The following is a 13,352-nucleotide window of genomic DNA, read 5'->3' as shown; positions in this document are numbered from 1 at the left end:
CACTGTTGTCCCGGGTGTCTTTTTGTTGTCGTCTGCTTCGTACAGGATGTCGGATACACACACACAGACACTGAAGGGAGAGGCCAGACGGAGTGCCTGATGGACCATCTATGTTTTTTTAATTTTTATTTAAAGTACTCGCCATTAAGAACAGACCCGAGGACCTCACACACACAATTTGAGACTATTCCACCTAGACTGGATCTGATCTTTGGTCTACTCTTTAAGGACACAACTCATCACACACTCTTTTTAGCCATTAGATAACTCAGATTGGCAGATTTAAGCAGAAAACCCATCATCTGGTCTACAAACTCATGGACACAGCAGAGCCTGAAAGCCAGATTCATCCTAATGACACAGCCACAAGATTTGTTTTGCATATTTGTGGGGAATAGCGTGCATTCCTGAAATGTTAACACTCTTTGGACATTTTTCTGCATCATTTTCACCTTAAAAGCTGCTATTTTCCAGTCATTTGTACAACCTGGCTTAGTGTCGTGGGAAACGCAAGGTTAAGCAGTAGAGGTGTGTTTTTTCGGCCATTAAACAAAACAAATCTAAAACGGCAAACATGACCTTAGACTTCAGGTAATTACCCAGGTAATCCACGGTGAGCGCTCACACGGAATGACCCGCTGTAATGATAATTACACTTTTGTCAAGAGTAATGAGCCTGAGGCCGGTAACAATGATCCGACCACTGCAGTGTCCAAACACTGCACAAACAAATCCCACTCATCAGCGATGGCAAAGCGGTGGAAGCAGGAAGTCGCCATCCATCACATCTGGAGCCCAGAAATGGGGAAGAGGCTGGTTGGATTCATCTGGGGGGAAGCGAGTCAGATGAGGAAGAGTGCTTGGTAAGATAATATCACCTTACCAAGAGATGACTGAGCTGTAAATAACCTTTTCTCATATTTGCCCTTAAGTTCCAGTGAGGAGTTCTCATCAGTTGGGACAGGGGTGTCTTATCAACATGGTCGGGATGTTAAATTCAATTATTAAGATGTTTTTGTCCTAACCTGTGAAGCTCTGCCAGACAGGTGATGATGAAGAGGAGTCGCACGAACATGACACAACACGCAGATCAATGCAGGGATCGCTTCAGAACGAAGCGTTGGTTTGGAGTGGAAAGCCTGCAGAGTGGCCAGAGGGGGGCGATGTTCAACAGATGCCCTCTCGATATGATAGAAGAACCATGGAGAGGTCTTCACACGTGTCCACCAAGGTGCTGGAGTTTGTTTAAAATACTTAACACAATATTTCCCTTCACCTTTGTTGGTTTCAAGGTCACATTGAAGGTTAAACAGCTCCAGCATGTCTGTCCTGGTTTTAGGCTTCACCACAAACAATATGGGAGAATTTAATTTTTGAATATGTAGGCCTAATTAAAATCAGCGGTTGCTAAGCGACACACGTACGGTAGGCTCGTTGCAAGGAGTGCGCACGGTGCAGATTTAGAGGGCTGGACCGGGACTCGACCAATTGGAGAGCAGGACTGCGAAGGTGGATAATGGCGTGTAGGACACACAACCTGGGCGCAACCAAGTGCGCTGAGGAATGGACACGGCCTGCCACGCCCCCTGTGTGTGTGTGTGTGTGTGTGTCTAAGTGAGAGAGAGAGAGAGAGAGACGCTCCTGAGGGGTGCGGGTAACTAGACGAGCTGCAGGGGGCATCCTCACCCTTGCTTGTTGCGGAGACCCCAGTCCAACAGACACACACACACACGCGCTTATTCTATACACACACACTCCTCCTCTTGCCAGACTCCCAGGCCAAGCGGCGTCGCCATACGGAACATCCTGCCCTCAGCAGAAGAGGGGGGAGGAGAGAGAGAGAGAGAGAGAGAGAGAGAGAGAGAGAGAGAGAGAGAGAGAGAGAGAGAGAGAGACTGGTAGTAAATCTATCAGGTCTCGAGCACAAGAACTCGCAGAAACACACACACACACACACACACGCAGAGAGGAGCAGAGGCCCGGCAGAAATCCTCCTCCGGTTACTGGTGACCGGGACCGGCTGCGGCGCGTCAAGTCTTGGGGATTAAGCAGCGATCGGACGGGCGGATGGTAGCGCGGACGGGCGGCGCGCTCTGAAAGTTGGACAGTACCGAGTCACGCCGAGAGCCTCCGCGGCAGCAGCAGCGACCGGCGGCGGCAGCGGCGGCGGCTTTTGTTCCCCCCCCTCCCCTCCCCAAGCCCGTGAAGGCAGCGGCGGCACCGGGAGGCTGTGACCGCGCACCACGACCATGAAGCTGCCGTGGCTGTTAACACTGACGGCGCTGGTTGCTCACGCCGCCACGGTAAGAGAGAACCTTTTGTTATACCGGGGTGCTCTTGTGCACGGTGTGTGTGTGCGTTTGTGTGTGTGTGCACTAATGAGACAGCTTGGGAGCTCGAGCGTGCCTGATGATCGGTGATCGGTTTGGAAATCCTGCGAGCGACCCACATATCAGCTCTTGTTGGCCGGCTGTGACTCCCGCTGGGGGGCTGGTGACTCCCGTGTGCCCCCCCTCCCCTCCTCCCCCTCCTCCTCCTCCACGCCAGCCTTTGTGTCTCAGAGTTGGGGTTTATTGTGGCCTGTGTGTCCCCTCAGAGTACGTGTGTGTGAGTGTGTGTGTGTATGTGTAATTAGCGGGTTATCTCTAATTGAGCTTGATTAGGGGTCTTTGTGCGGGGGCCCCGGTATGTGGTGTCTGGCTGCCCCGCTCACATCCTGTCGGTAATTTGGGGTGTTCGAGTCATACTGCGGCGTTAACGAGTTTATTACCGGGTTGGACGTGTGTGTATGTGTGTGAGTGAGTGTCTGTGTGAGAGAGAGAGAGTGGGCAGAAGGTCTGATCCCCTCCCTGGGTGATGCTCGCTCCCCTAATTACCAGATAACGGCGGTCTTGTCAGGGTGCCAGTCTCCGACCGGGGCATCCTCCCGTTATAACCGGAGCGCGAGCGTGTGTGTGTGTGTGTGTGTGTGTGTGTGTGCAGCAGAGTGGGTGGGGTAAGCGGCAGAGGGGGGGTGGGGTGTGTGCTGGGGGGGTTAACGGCGATGCGGCGTGCGAAGGATGGCTAGATGGAATGATGTCATCGGGAGTCGCGATAAAGGGGAATCTGATTAGGAATGCGTGACCCCCCCCTCTTCCTCCCCCTCCTCCTTAAACCCACATCACCGGAACCATCCACGCCGAGCTTCACGCGCGCCCAAACAGCACGCCCACTTCTTCCGTTACCGATGAATCCAGATTTATCCCGGGAGGAGGAGGAGGAGTGTGGCTGTGAATCATTGAGAGAAAAAGGAGCCAGCACCCAAAAATAACCCGAGAGCTGTTTGATTCCCTGTAACGAGCCAGCAGAGCAGCGAGGAACGGAACAGGCAAGGTTCCGGAAAGAAAGAGTCCAATAAGAGCACAGCAGAGGGAGGAAAAGGGGGAAGAAGTGTAGAAAAGAGGGAATTCTAAAGAGAGATTCCCACTCCTGGAATGCCCAGGTGAGCAAAACGAGGAGAGGTGAGAGAGGAAGAAGAGATTAGGATGAGGAGGAAGAAGGTTCTGATCCAGGAAGAGGATCTGGAAATCACGTGCTGCGTTCAAGTGGTGTTGGACAGATGCTCTGTGTGTGTGTGTGTGTGTGTGTGTGTGTGTGTGTGTGTGTGTGTGTGTGTGAGAGATGGGAGTGACATTATTAGTGGGTCAGCCGGTTGTGATCTTTGCCAAAGATCCTTGGCCTCCAGCTGACCTCATCTGTCTTTAAGTGCAGGTGTTGCTAGAATAGATAAAAAAAACACACATACACACACACACACACACACACATACACACACACTCACGCGTGCAGACACACATGCAGACACACACGTCAACAGTCAGATAATTGCTAGACTCGCCTCAAGACATTGAAGTCTTTGGTCACACACACACACACACACACACACATACACAAGACCACATGCAATTGCTGACAAGATCTTTCTTTGTGTGTGTGTGTGTGACTGTGTGTGTGCAGGACCCCTTTGATGTGTGTATCTCACTGTCCCATCTCTGTGCTTATAGTTCCTGTCATCAGACGTATGACATCATATCCGGGTTTCTCTATTTTTACATGGGGAGTGATTTTCCCACAGACATCTGTTGTGTCCCACTGGTAGCTTGTGTGTGTGTGTGTGTGTGTGTGTGTGTGTGTGTGTGTGTGTGTGTGTGTGTGTTCATGAGAGCACTGAGTGTCCATCTGTCTGTGTGTGGGCTCAAAACTAGTGGATCTCTGCTGCCAAAAAGTTGTTCTCGCCAGGTTTTGCTTCTTGTAGTGTGTGTGTGTGTGTGTGTGAGAGTGTGTGTGTGTGTGGGGCATGTTCTGGAGGATCATGTAAACTCGTGGAATGAATCAGTGTTTTGTGCCTCTGATAGCAGACAAAGCCCCCCATAGAGAGATGAAGAAAGAGAGAGAGGGGGAGAGAGAGAGAGAGGGAGGAAAAAATAGAGCGAGCGAGGCGGCTGGAGAGCGAGTGTGGAATGTGAGAGGCAATTTGACACAGGAAGTGGGTCCTTCTCACTCTCCTGGAGGACAAAGTCCCCTCACACACACACACACAGGTATAACACACATTGGCTGGGAGGGTGAGCGGTATTTCAGGTGTGTGTGTGAAGGGATGGGTGGGTGGGGGAGTGGGGGGGGTCACCTTCCAGTGGATAAAGGAAATGAAAAGGATCACAGTTCATATCCGGGGCCGACGTCTGGACAGAGAGAGAGAGAGAAAGGGAGAGAGAGAGAAAGGGAGAGAGAGAGAAAGGGAGAGAGAGAGAGAGAGAGAGAGAGAGAGAATAATGATGGCCTTCAGTGTGAAAAACAACATCTACCCCTCCTTCTTCTCATTTGGCTGTGTGTGTGTGTGTGTGTGTGTGTGTGTGTGTGTGTGTGTACTCGCTCATATCTCAAAGCGATTCCTTATCACTCTCGGCTCGGCACATTTGGGTGAAATTAGTTTTGCCGTTTGATGTTGTAAGTTCTGATGGAATTTCCCGCTCAGCATCTGGCTGAGAGCAGAAACCTGACACAGCGCCGTTACCTGCTGGGTCACAGCTTCTTCCCACTGAGTGAAAACGCAGGATACCTCAGACTGTGCCAGAATCTGAGCTTTAAATCCCTGAAAGCTTATTAGCATCATAATCTGTAGTTTAACTTTTTTTATTCCATCTCTGCACAACAACAGGTCAGTGAACAAAAACAACTCCCACAATGCAACTGTGGCAACAAAGTGATGTCGCATCTGCAGTTTTCGCCTTCTTTCTTCTCTTTTTATGTTTGTTTACCCCAAGACTATTACATCATTTGTGGTCTTCAATTCAGCGAAACGGAAACACGCTGCCTCCTACTGGCCGCTCTTGAAAGACGGCATGCATCGTTTTCCCGGGAATAAAGCTTTGCTCCCGGTTGCGTTTGCACCTTCAGGGTCCAGCTCACCTTCATGACACTGAACAACACCAGCTGTAGGATGAAGTCGACGCACAGTCATGCTATCAAGGTCATTCTGAAGGCCTTTCCAGTGGGGGCGTGGCTTTGATGTTCGTGTTTCAGCGATAAATAAGCGGGGAGACACCTTGGTTGTCTTTCCGTCTCTATTTCTGTATTTAAGGGCGGCATTGTCCTCAGATGCTCTTTGGACTCTCCCGATCGCCGTGTTTGTTTTCACAGATGCAACAGAGGGGCTGAATGCTGGAGGTTTGAATCCAGCCCGGCCTTCACCAGCTGTGACCCTTTATTCTTACCGTAGGTCAAAGCTGATGCGTGTGAGCCTCAGACTGCGGTAAACTACACACACAACTTCTTTTTGTTTTGACGAGAAAGGTGGATTCCAGTCACGATTGGAGCTTAGGTTGCCCTCTAAACCTGTCATGCACATCAAAGCGGCGGCTGCTCACTCTTTGATCTCGCAAGCGTAAAAACACACCGTAAAAAACTGCATATTTGGGAGCAGTTTAGATAATGCGCCGTAAATTACAGCTCACAGCGAGAGTCGCAGGTTTGACTTTGCTCATCTCGACAACAGGCGACGCTCACGTTCCCTCAGGAATGCGTTCAAGTCGCCCCCACGGAGCCCGGAGAATGCAGCTCCAGTCTGCCTTCACCCGGCTGGCTCTCATCATGGACACGCTCGCACATATAGATATATGCAGGGATGCACGTCAACACACACACACACACACACAAAGACACACACGAGTGGCATGCAGCAGTGTTGTGGATTCATTGAGTCAGAGGGAGACGGAGAACGCTGGAGGTGCTTTAGGTAGGTCAAAACAGGATAGAAATACTGCTGTTGTAGATACTAAACACACACACACATGCGCACACACACACACACACACACACATCCCTTGCAGTAATTGGGCAGCACTGCGCAGACACACTCGCATACATATTCTCTGGAGAGATTTGGAGGGGGGTTAGATGAATATAGAGACAGGAGGAAGGAGGGCGGGAGGGAGGAGGAGTGGAATGGAAAAAGGGAGGTAAGAGAGGAGATAATGAGAGAGGGAAGGATGGAAAAAGTAAGCAAGAGAAGGAGAGAGAGAAGGAGGTAATGGTGAAATAGAGATGCTAGATAATGGGGGGGTGAAGGCGTGAGAGGGAAAGAAAGAGTGAAGGAAAGGCCGGAGGGAGCGTTTGACTGAGCGCTCGACAGAACGACGGAGCGCCGGCGAGTGATTGAGAGAGGACGAGAAGAGAAGGAAGAGAAGCCGAGGGAGGGGAGGGGAGGAGGGGAGGCAGGAGAGGAGAAGGGGAAGATGGGGGGGGGGGGGTATTGGCACGCGGAGACGGAGTGATGGATGGCGTGAGGGGAGAAAACGAGGGCGGGATGATGGCGTGAGGGAAGGACGGAGACGGGGAAAGGAAGGAGGGATGGGGAGAGAGAGAGGGAGAGAGAGAAAAAGAGAGAAAGAGGGGGGAGGGAAGCACGCGGCTCATTCCCCGGAGACCGCGCTCTACCTGCTCTCCGCGGCCGTCGCCATGACAACCAGCATGGCTGCCGCTGTCACAGCTTTATCGGCCCCCTCCTCTCCTCCATTCTCTCTCTCTCTCGTTCTCTCTCTCTCTTCTTTCATTCTCCTCCGTCTGCCCCGCTCCTCATTCACTGTTTTTCGCGTCTTATTCTCTATATTCTGCCTCACCCTTTCTCCTCCCTCCATTCTCTCCATTCTTCTCTCCCCACTCCTCCCTCTACCTTTTATGTCTCCTCTCTCTCTCTCTCTCTCTCTCTCTCTCTCTCTCTCTCTGTATTGTCCATCTCCTCTGCTACAATATAATCAAAAACAGAGGTGGGGCTGCAACCGTCTCACCTTTGTACCATTGCTTGTGTGAGTCTTTGTGTGTGGGTGTGTATGTGTGTGTGTTTGTGCTTTTACAGAACTCCAAATTAGAGAGCATAAAGGCAGCACCGTCTCCAAAACCACAAAGCATTCTGGGATAGCTGTGTGTTCGAGCTCTTGCTATAAATAAAAACCCCAGAAACAGGGCGCTTCCTTCCCTCCAACAAACCTGTGTGTGTGTGTGTGTGTGTGTGTGTGTGTGTGTGTGTGTGTGTGTGTGTGTGTGTGTGTGTGTGTGTGTGTGTGTGTGTGTGTGTGTGTGTGTGTGTGTGTGTGTGTGTGTGTGTGTGTGTGTGTGTGTGCGTGTGTGTGTGTGACAAAGTGAGAATCACAGATGCCTTCTACCAGCGTATTAACACTGCTAAGATGTATTTCAATGCTGTTATCATTTTCCACCCATATTGCGTGTGTGTGCGTGAGAACAAGAGGGAGGGGGGGAGGGAGGGAGGGTGAGTCGGTCTCTATTCCCCTCTCTTCATCTCTGCTCCCTGCCTGATGCGTTTCCGTAACGACAGGGTAATTGGGTTAACGAAGGGCCGGATGGGCGGGGTCACACGGGACTGAAACCCGACGCGGCCCAATGGGAGCGCTGGGAATGTTTGGTTCCTGGCAGGCCGACGATAAGAGCAGTCTGAGGTGGTGATAAGCAGCGTCGGCCTACACACTCCTGAGTGGAGTGCGGCCTCGCTTTGACCCCATACACACCCAAACACACACACACACACACACCTGACGCCATCTTCTTCTCCTACGTGTCGGTCGGGGAGGGTTCTAGTTTTCTTCTAGATTTTAGTTTAATTCGTGGTCCGTTTCCACTTTCCAATGGTAGCAATTCCTCACCTTGATCACAAATCTCACTGAAAACGTGGACTGGATTTGCAGAAGGACGGTCAGGCGCTCGTCGATATTTCATCGGACGGCTAAAATTCTGTGAGATTTTGAGAGTTTGGTGCCCAGCAGGAGCTGAAGTTCTCAGTTTAGTGAGCCAATATGAGCCAGTCTGCCGTGGGGACGCGTGTATAATCCATCAAGCAGTTTGTACTTAATGGAATTTCACTTTAATCATGGCCTCCGCCAAAAACGGACCACAGAGAGCGCCGATTGAAAAGTATCGAGCTTCTCCGTACTCCTGCCGCATGAAACGTCCCGATTTAAAAACTTATTTCGTAATGTGGAATCCACCGCTGATAAAAAATGATTATATAAGCAATAATGTAACGTTTGTATGATAAAGTGCCATCTGCAGGTCATGGAGAACGATGGCACTTGTGTAAGGTAAACGTCAAACGTCCCCATAAACACCAAACGCAGTCAAAACCTCCAGAATTGGTGTGTAATGCAATTCAGGCCAGCGGCTACAGTCATGAGCGGTCATGAGTCGCGTGTTGCTCCAGGCGATGGAGGCTTTACGATCCGCCGAGAGGAAGAGTGGGGAGCAGCCAGAGGCAAAGAAGAGGGAAATGTTGGCAGAACGTCCCTCTAAATCCAGAGTTTAGACGCGTCCCTACAGCCTCGCAGTTCATTGCCGGGGTCTCCGTTTGATGCTGTCACACCTGTCGATGATGCCGCTGTGGGGTGTGTGTTGCGCTGTCTGTTTTGATATTCATTTGTGTGTGTGTGTGTGTGTGTGTGTGTGTGTGTGTGTGTGTGTGTGTATGTGCTTCCATCTGCTCCAGACGGTCACACATTTTCAGAATTGCTTTGTAATTCCTTCTGACTCACAGTGAGACAAAGGTACACACATACACACATCAAACACACACCTTCTTCTTCTTCTTCTTCTTCTCCTTCTTCTTCCCTTTGTGTGTTCTCTTTTATTATTTGGAATTAACAACCGGAATAACATTAAGCGCTGCGACTGTAATAACAGTGATCGCAGGACTGAAACCACAACAGATTTTCAGTGGAGTATTTTATTGTAGTGTTCTTCTCATTATGTTTTCCTGCAATTATCATTAGGAAATCTTCTGTGTCCTATTAGGCCTTATGGAGCTGTAAAATGATAATCAATAATCAGGTCTTAACATCTTTACGTTTGCCATTTGGGGACTAAACTTTGGGGCCATTTGAGAAACCTCACAAACCCAAACGCTGGGTGTTGACGAAGATGAAGACGAAGGTCTCGCTCAGGCAGAATTCACAGTCTGATGTCACTGAATGTTAATGTGCGATTGAGATGCAGCAATGATTCCGCGGGGACAGAATGCTTGGAAGCACGACGCAGAGATAAAGACAGCAAACGTCTCAGGGAGAGTTTCCACAAATGTTTTTAAAAAAAGAAATGAAAGGCAAACCATAAACACACACACACACACACACACACACACACACCTTTCTCTCACACACACTCGGGGACTTTCCCAGGTGTCATCTTGGCAGTCTTACATATTCTGATCATGTTTCTATGTGATATCCTGTGTTGTTTACTCTGACCAGATTTTAAGCAGTCTCAAACTTTTTCTGTAGATTTTTCCCTGATTCTTCTCAGCTCAAAGATCTCAACTGATCTCTGTTATCTGATCTAATACATATTGACATTTCATTTTAATAACCGGCTCCATGCCAAATACTGAGCACTGTTACATCTATTGGCCAGTATATTGTAGTATACAGCATATTGTGTGTGTGTGTGTGTGTGTGTGTGTGTGTGTGTGTGTGTGTGTGTGTGTGTGTGTGTGTGTGTCCTTATGAGTGTGTGTATTAGCTGGTGGGGCTGTAGGATTGACACAGGAAGTCAGTATTTATAGATCCTGCCTGTGAGCTCCGAATCAGGAGTGAGCTTCCTTATTGTACAGAGTGTTTTATACAGGCCTGTGTGTGTATGTGTGTGTGTGTGTGTGTGTGTGTGTGTGTGTGTGTGTGTTTACACTTGTGTGACCGGTTACTTGGGTGGGTGTGTGTGTGTCTGTGTGAGAGTTAGCAGGTGAGCAAGAGCACACAGATGTCACGTGTGGGAACGAGAGCGAGAAATACTGCGTGCAAGCGTATGTGACGGCATGTGTGTGTGTGTGTATAATGTGTGTTTGAATTATTTAGCCAACGTCCCGACAGAGGAGTGAAGGAGGTCAGGAGCAGCTCTCTCTCTGTCTCTCTCTCTCTCTTTGTATCTCTCACTCACTCACTCACTCTCTATCCATCCTTCCACTGCACTCCCTCCACCCTTTCACATCTCTCTCTCTCTATCTCTCTCTCACTCTCGCTGCCTCTCTCTCCTTTTCTCTTTCTTCCTCTCTCTCACTGCCTCTCTCTCTCTCTTTTTTGCTCTCTCACTCTCACTGCCTCTCTCTCTCTCTCCCTCTCCCTCTCACTGCCTCTCTCTCTCTCTCGCTCTCTCTCACTCTCACTGCCTCTCTCTTTCTCTCTCTCTCTCTCTCTCACTGCTTTTCTCTCTCACTCTCCCTGCCTCTCTGTCTTTCTTTCTTCCTCTCTCCCTCTCACTGCCTCTCTCTCTCTCTCTTTCTTTCTTCCTCTCCCTCTCACTGCCCCCTCTCTCTCTCCCTCTCATTTACTCCGCCTGCCTTAATAAACAGGAACTGAGTTACAAAAGGCTTCCCACATGTTACTCACGTCCCCTCAATTATCGGCAAACCATGAGGGGAAAACATTGATCCAATTAAATGGAGCCACTGGAACTCTGTGTGTGTGTGTATAAATGTGTGTGTGTGTGTGAGAGAGTGTGTGTGTGGACTCTATGAAGTAAACCTTTGAACCCCGGTGCTTCTAAGGGCTCTTTCAAAGGTGTTTGCAGTTTGAACAAGCTACTGAAACTAATGAGCTCGGTGGGGGGGGTTGGCTGGTGAAATATTCTGCACTATTTCTCAGGGGTTGCAGCAAATTCTCCTTCCCATAGGTCCTTTTTTAATAGATGCCCTCTTCCACACAAACACACACAAACACACACACACACACACACAGGTTTGCGGCAGCAGGTGAATCATTCTTAATCTTTCATCCCAACAGTTGTGGTCTTGTGGATTAGCCCTAATCTTAACACAGCAGAGACTCGGGCCTGAAAGCCTTGACTGACGTGTGTGTGTGTGTGCGTGTGCGTGTGCCTGTGTGTCCTCTTGTAATGCTTTCAAGTGGTGTGTGTGTGTGTGTGTGTTTGACATGATTGTTTGGCCCAGCGGACTGAGCAGGGTTTCCATATGGTCCGACATGATATGACCGAGGCCGGCACACACGTGACACACACGGACACACACTGCACACAGTAGGAAGAGGAGGAGGTGAAGAAGAGGACGAGAGGCTCCCCTCTTTGTTGCAGACCTGAATTCTTTGTCGCGCTGTTATAAATCGTGACTCTGTCGCCGCTAATACGAGCAGGAAAACAGTGATTACACCTGTATCCCCACTGTAAGGCTTTGTGGCTGAACAAGCAGAAAAACCCCCGGCGATACGGAGGTGTGGTGACAGATTTGAAAAGTGATTACATACCGAGAGAGAGCGAGGGAGAGAGAGGGAGAGAGATTGAAAGTGGAATAAGGTCAGAAGCAATCACAGACAAAAGTGATATGAAAGGAGAGGTGAGAGGAAGGAGCAGCTGAGGGAAGAGAAGTCCCAGAGAGGAGAGAGAGAATGACTGCGGAGGAGGGAAGGAGGGAACAAGAAAGAGGGCGAGAGAGAGAGAGAGGGTGTGTGTGAGAGAGAGAGGAGTTAGAATTTGTGAATATGCCAGGGCGATAAAGGGATACGAGCTGTTTATTAAAGAGTGAGATAGATGAACGGGGCAGGAGTTTGGGGTTAGGTGGAGGGAAATAATAGAGGGTGAGAGGAAGAGAGGAAATGAAAGAGAGATGGATGGGAGGGGACGGAGAGGAAGAAATAGAGAGAGAGAGGGGCTGGTGGCTAGCGCAGGCCTCTAAAGAGCTTAGGGCAGCTGAGACGGATTGAACGGAGGGAACAACCTGGACAGGATTACAGAGAGAGAGAGAGAGAGAGAGAGAAAGAGGGGGGGGGAGGTATCATCATCACACACACACACTTCCCTATCCTCACCGAAAAACCGTTCCTCACCGGCAAAACCTCTACCGCCGAGGGGTTAATGAACGGCGATTGTTGCACCAGGCGCTCGGGAGCCTAATCTACGACGAGCGTTAGACGATCGTTCACGAGCCATTAGTCGACTCAGAGCCTCCACTTAATTAATTAGTGTGTGAGTGATGTCGCAGCAGCTACCTCCAAACTGGGGCGCAGAGGAAGAAAATCAGGAGGGAACCCGCCGCCATTTGCCATTGGAGAAAGGGCCGCAGAGATAACAGACTCCGCCTCCTTTCGCCTTCCAGTCCAGTCTGCATCCAGAGTTTAGTCACGGCCGGATCGTGAGAAATCGCATAAATGTCTCATATATTGTTAATAAAATTGATTGTTATTATTGGGTGCTGGAGTGATACTGAAACCTCGATTCGATTGGCTGCCAGTCTGCAAGGGGCGGAGCCAAGAGCCATCGAGTTCCGATGCTGGGAAATCCCGGCGAAGAGCTGCTGTGTTTACCTCCGTCCCTGTGCTTGCGTGCGTGTTGGTGATAATCGGGTGGGTGTGGTGCCGCAATAATACTTGTGCCCTCTGCATACACCTCTGCACACACACACACACACACACACACACACACACACACACACACACACACACACACACACACACCTCTGCACACACACTCACAAAGGTGGATCTTTTCATTCCAGATTGAATTACACAGGGCTGATTGGATTTTTCTACCAAGCATCAAGAGAAAAACGCTCCTCTGTTTTCCTCCACCCCTCCTCCTCCTCCTCCTCCTCCTGGGTTCATCCATCTCTCTCTCTCTCTCTCTCTCTCTCTCTCTCTCTCTCTCTCTCTCTCTCTCTCATATCATTCGTTTATCTACGTCCTCCCTCCAAGTCTTCCCTCAGAGCATCGATTTTCTTCTCGCTGTTTTTCCTTCCCCGGCCCCTATGAAGAGAGGCTCACATGACTGTCATTGGCCTGATTACACGGGCTGTAATTATATGTACACAC

At 49.8% G+C, this 13,352-nt stretch overlaps 1 protein-coding gene across 1 annotated transcript in view; it reads left to right on the top strand.

Annotated features, from left to right (window-relative positions):
• Nucleotides 1-1,657: 1,657 nt before the first annotated feature.
• Nucleotides 1,658-13,352, top strand: part of sdc3 (syndecan 3) — a 29,435-nt gene continuing 17,740 nt past the window's right edge. The window contains exon 1 of the mRNA XM_076139358.1: nt 1,658-2,303. Coding sequence (XP_075995473.1) covers nt 2,250-2,303 — 54 coding nt within the window. The 5' untranslated portion in view covers nt 1,658-2,249. The remainder of the gene's footprint in view (nt 2,304-13,352) is intronic.

Source organism: Genypterus blacodes, unplaced genomic scaffold (assembly GCF_046128005.1).
Source record: "Genypterus blacodes isolate CSIRO-AG114 ecotype Tasmania unplaced genomic scaffold, CSIRO-AGI_Gbla_v1 ptg000438l_1, whole genome shotgun sequence".
Classification (NCBI taxonomy): Eukaryota; Metazoa; Chordata; class Actinopteri; order Ophidiiformes; family Ophidiidae; genus Genypterus; species Genypterus blacodes.
Note: the sequence above shows the minus strand (reverse complement) of the source record. Positions and strands in the feature narration are given on the sequence as shown.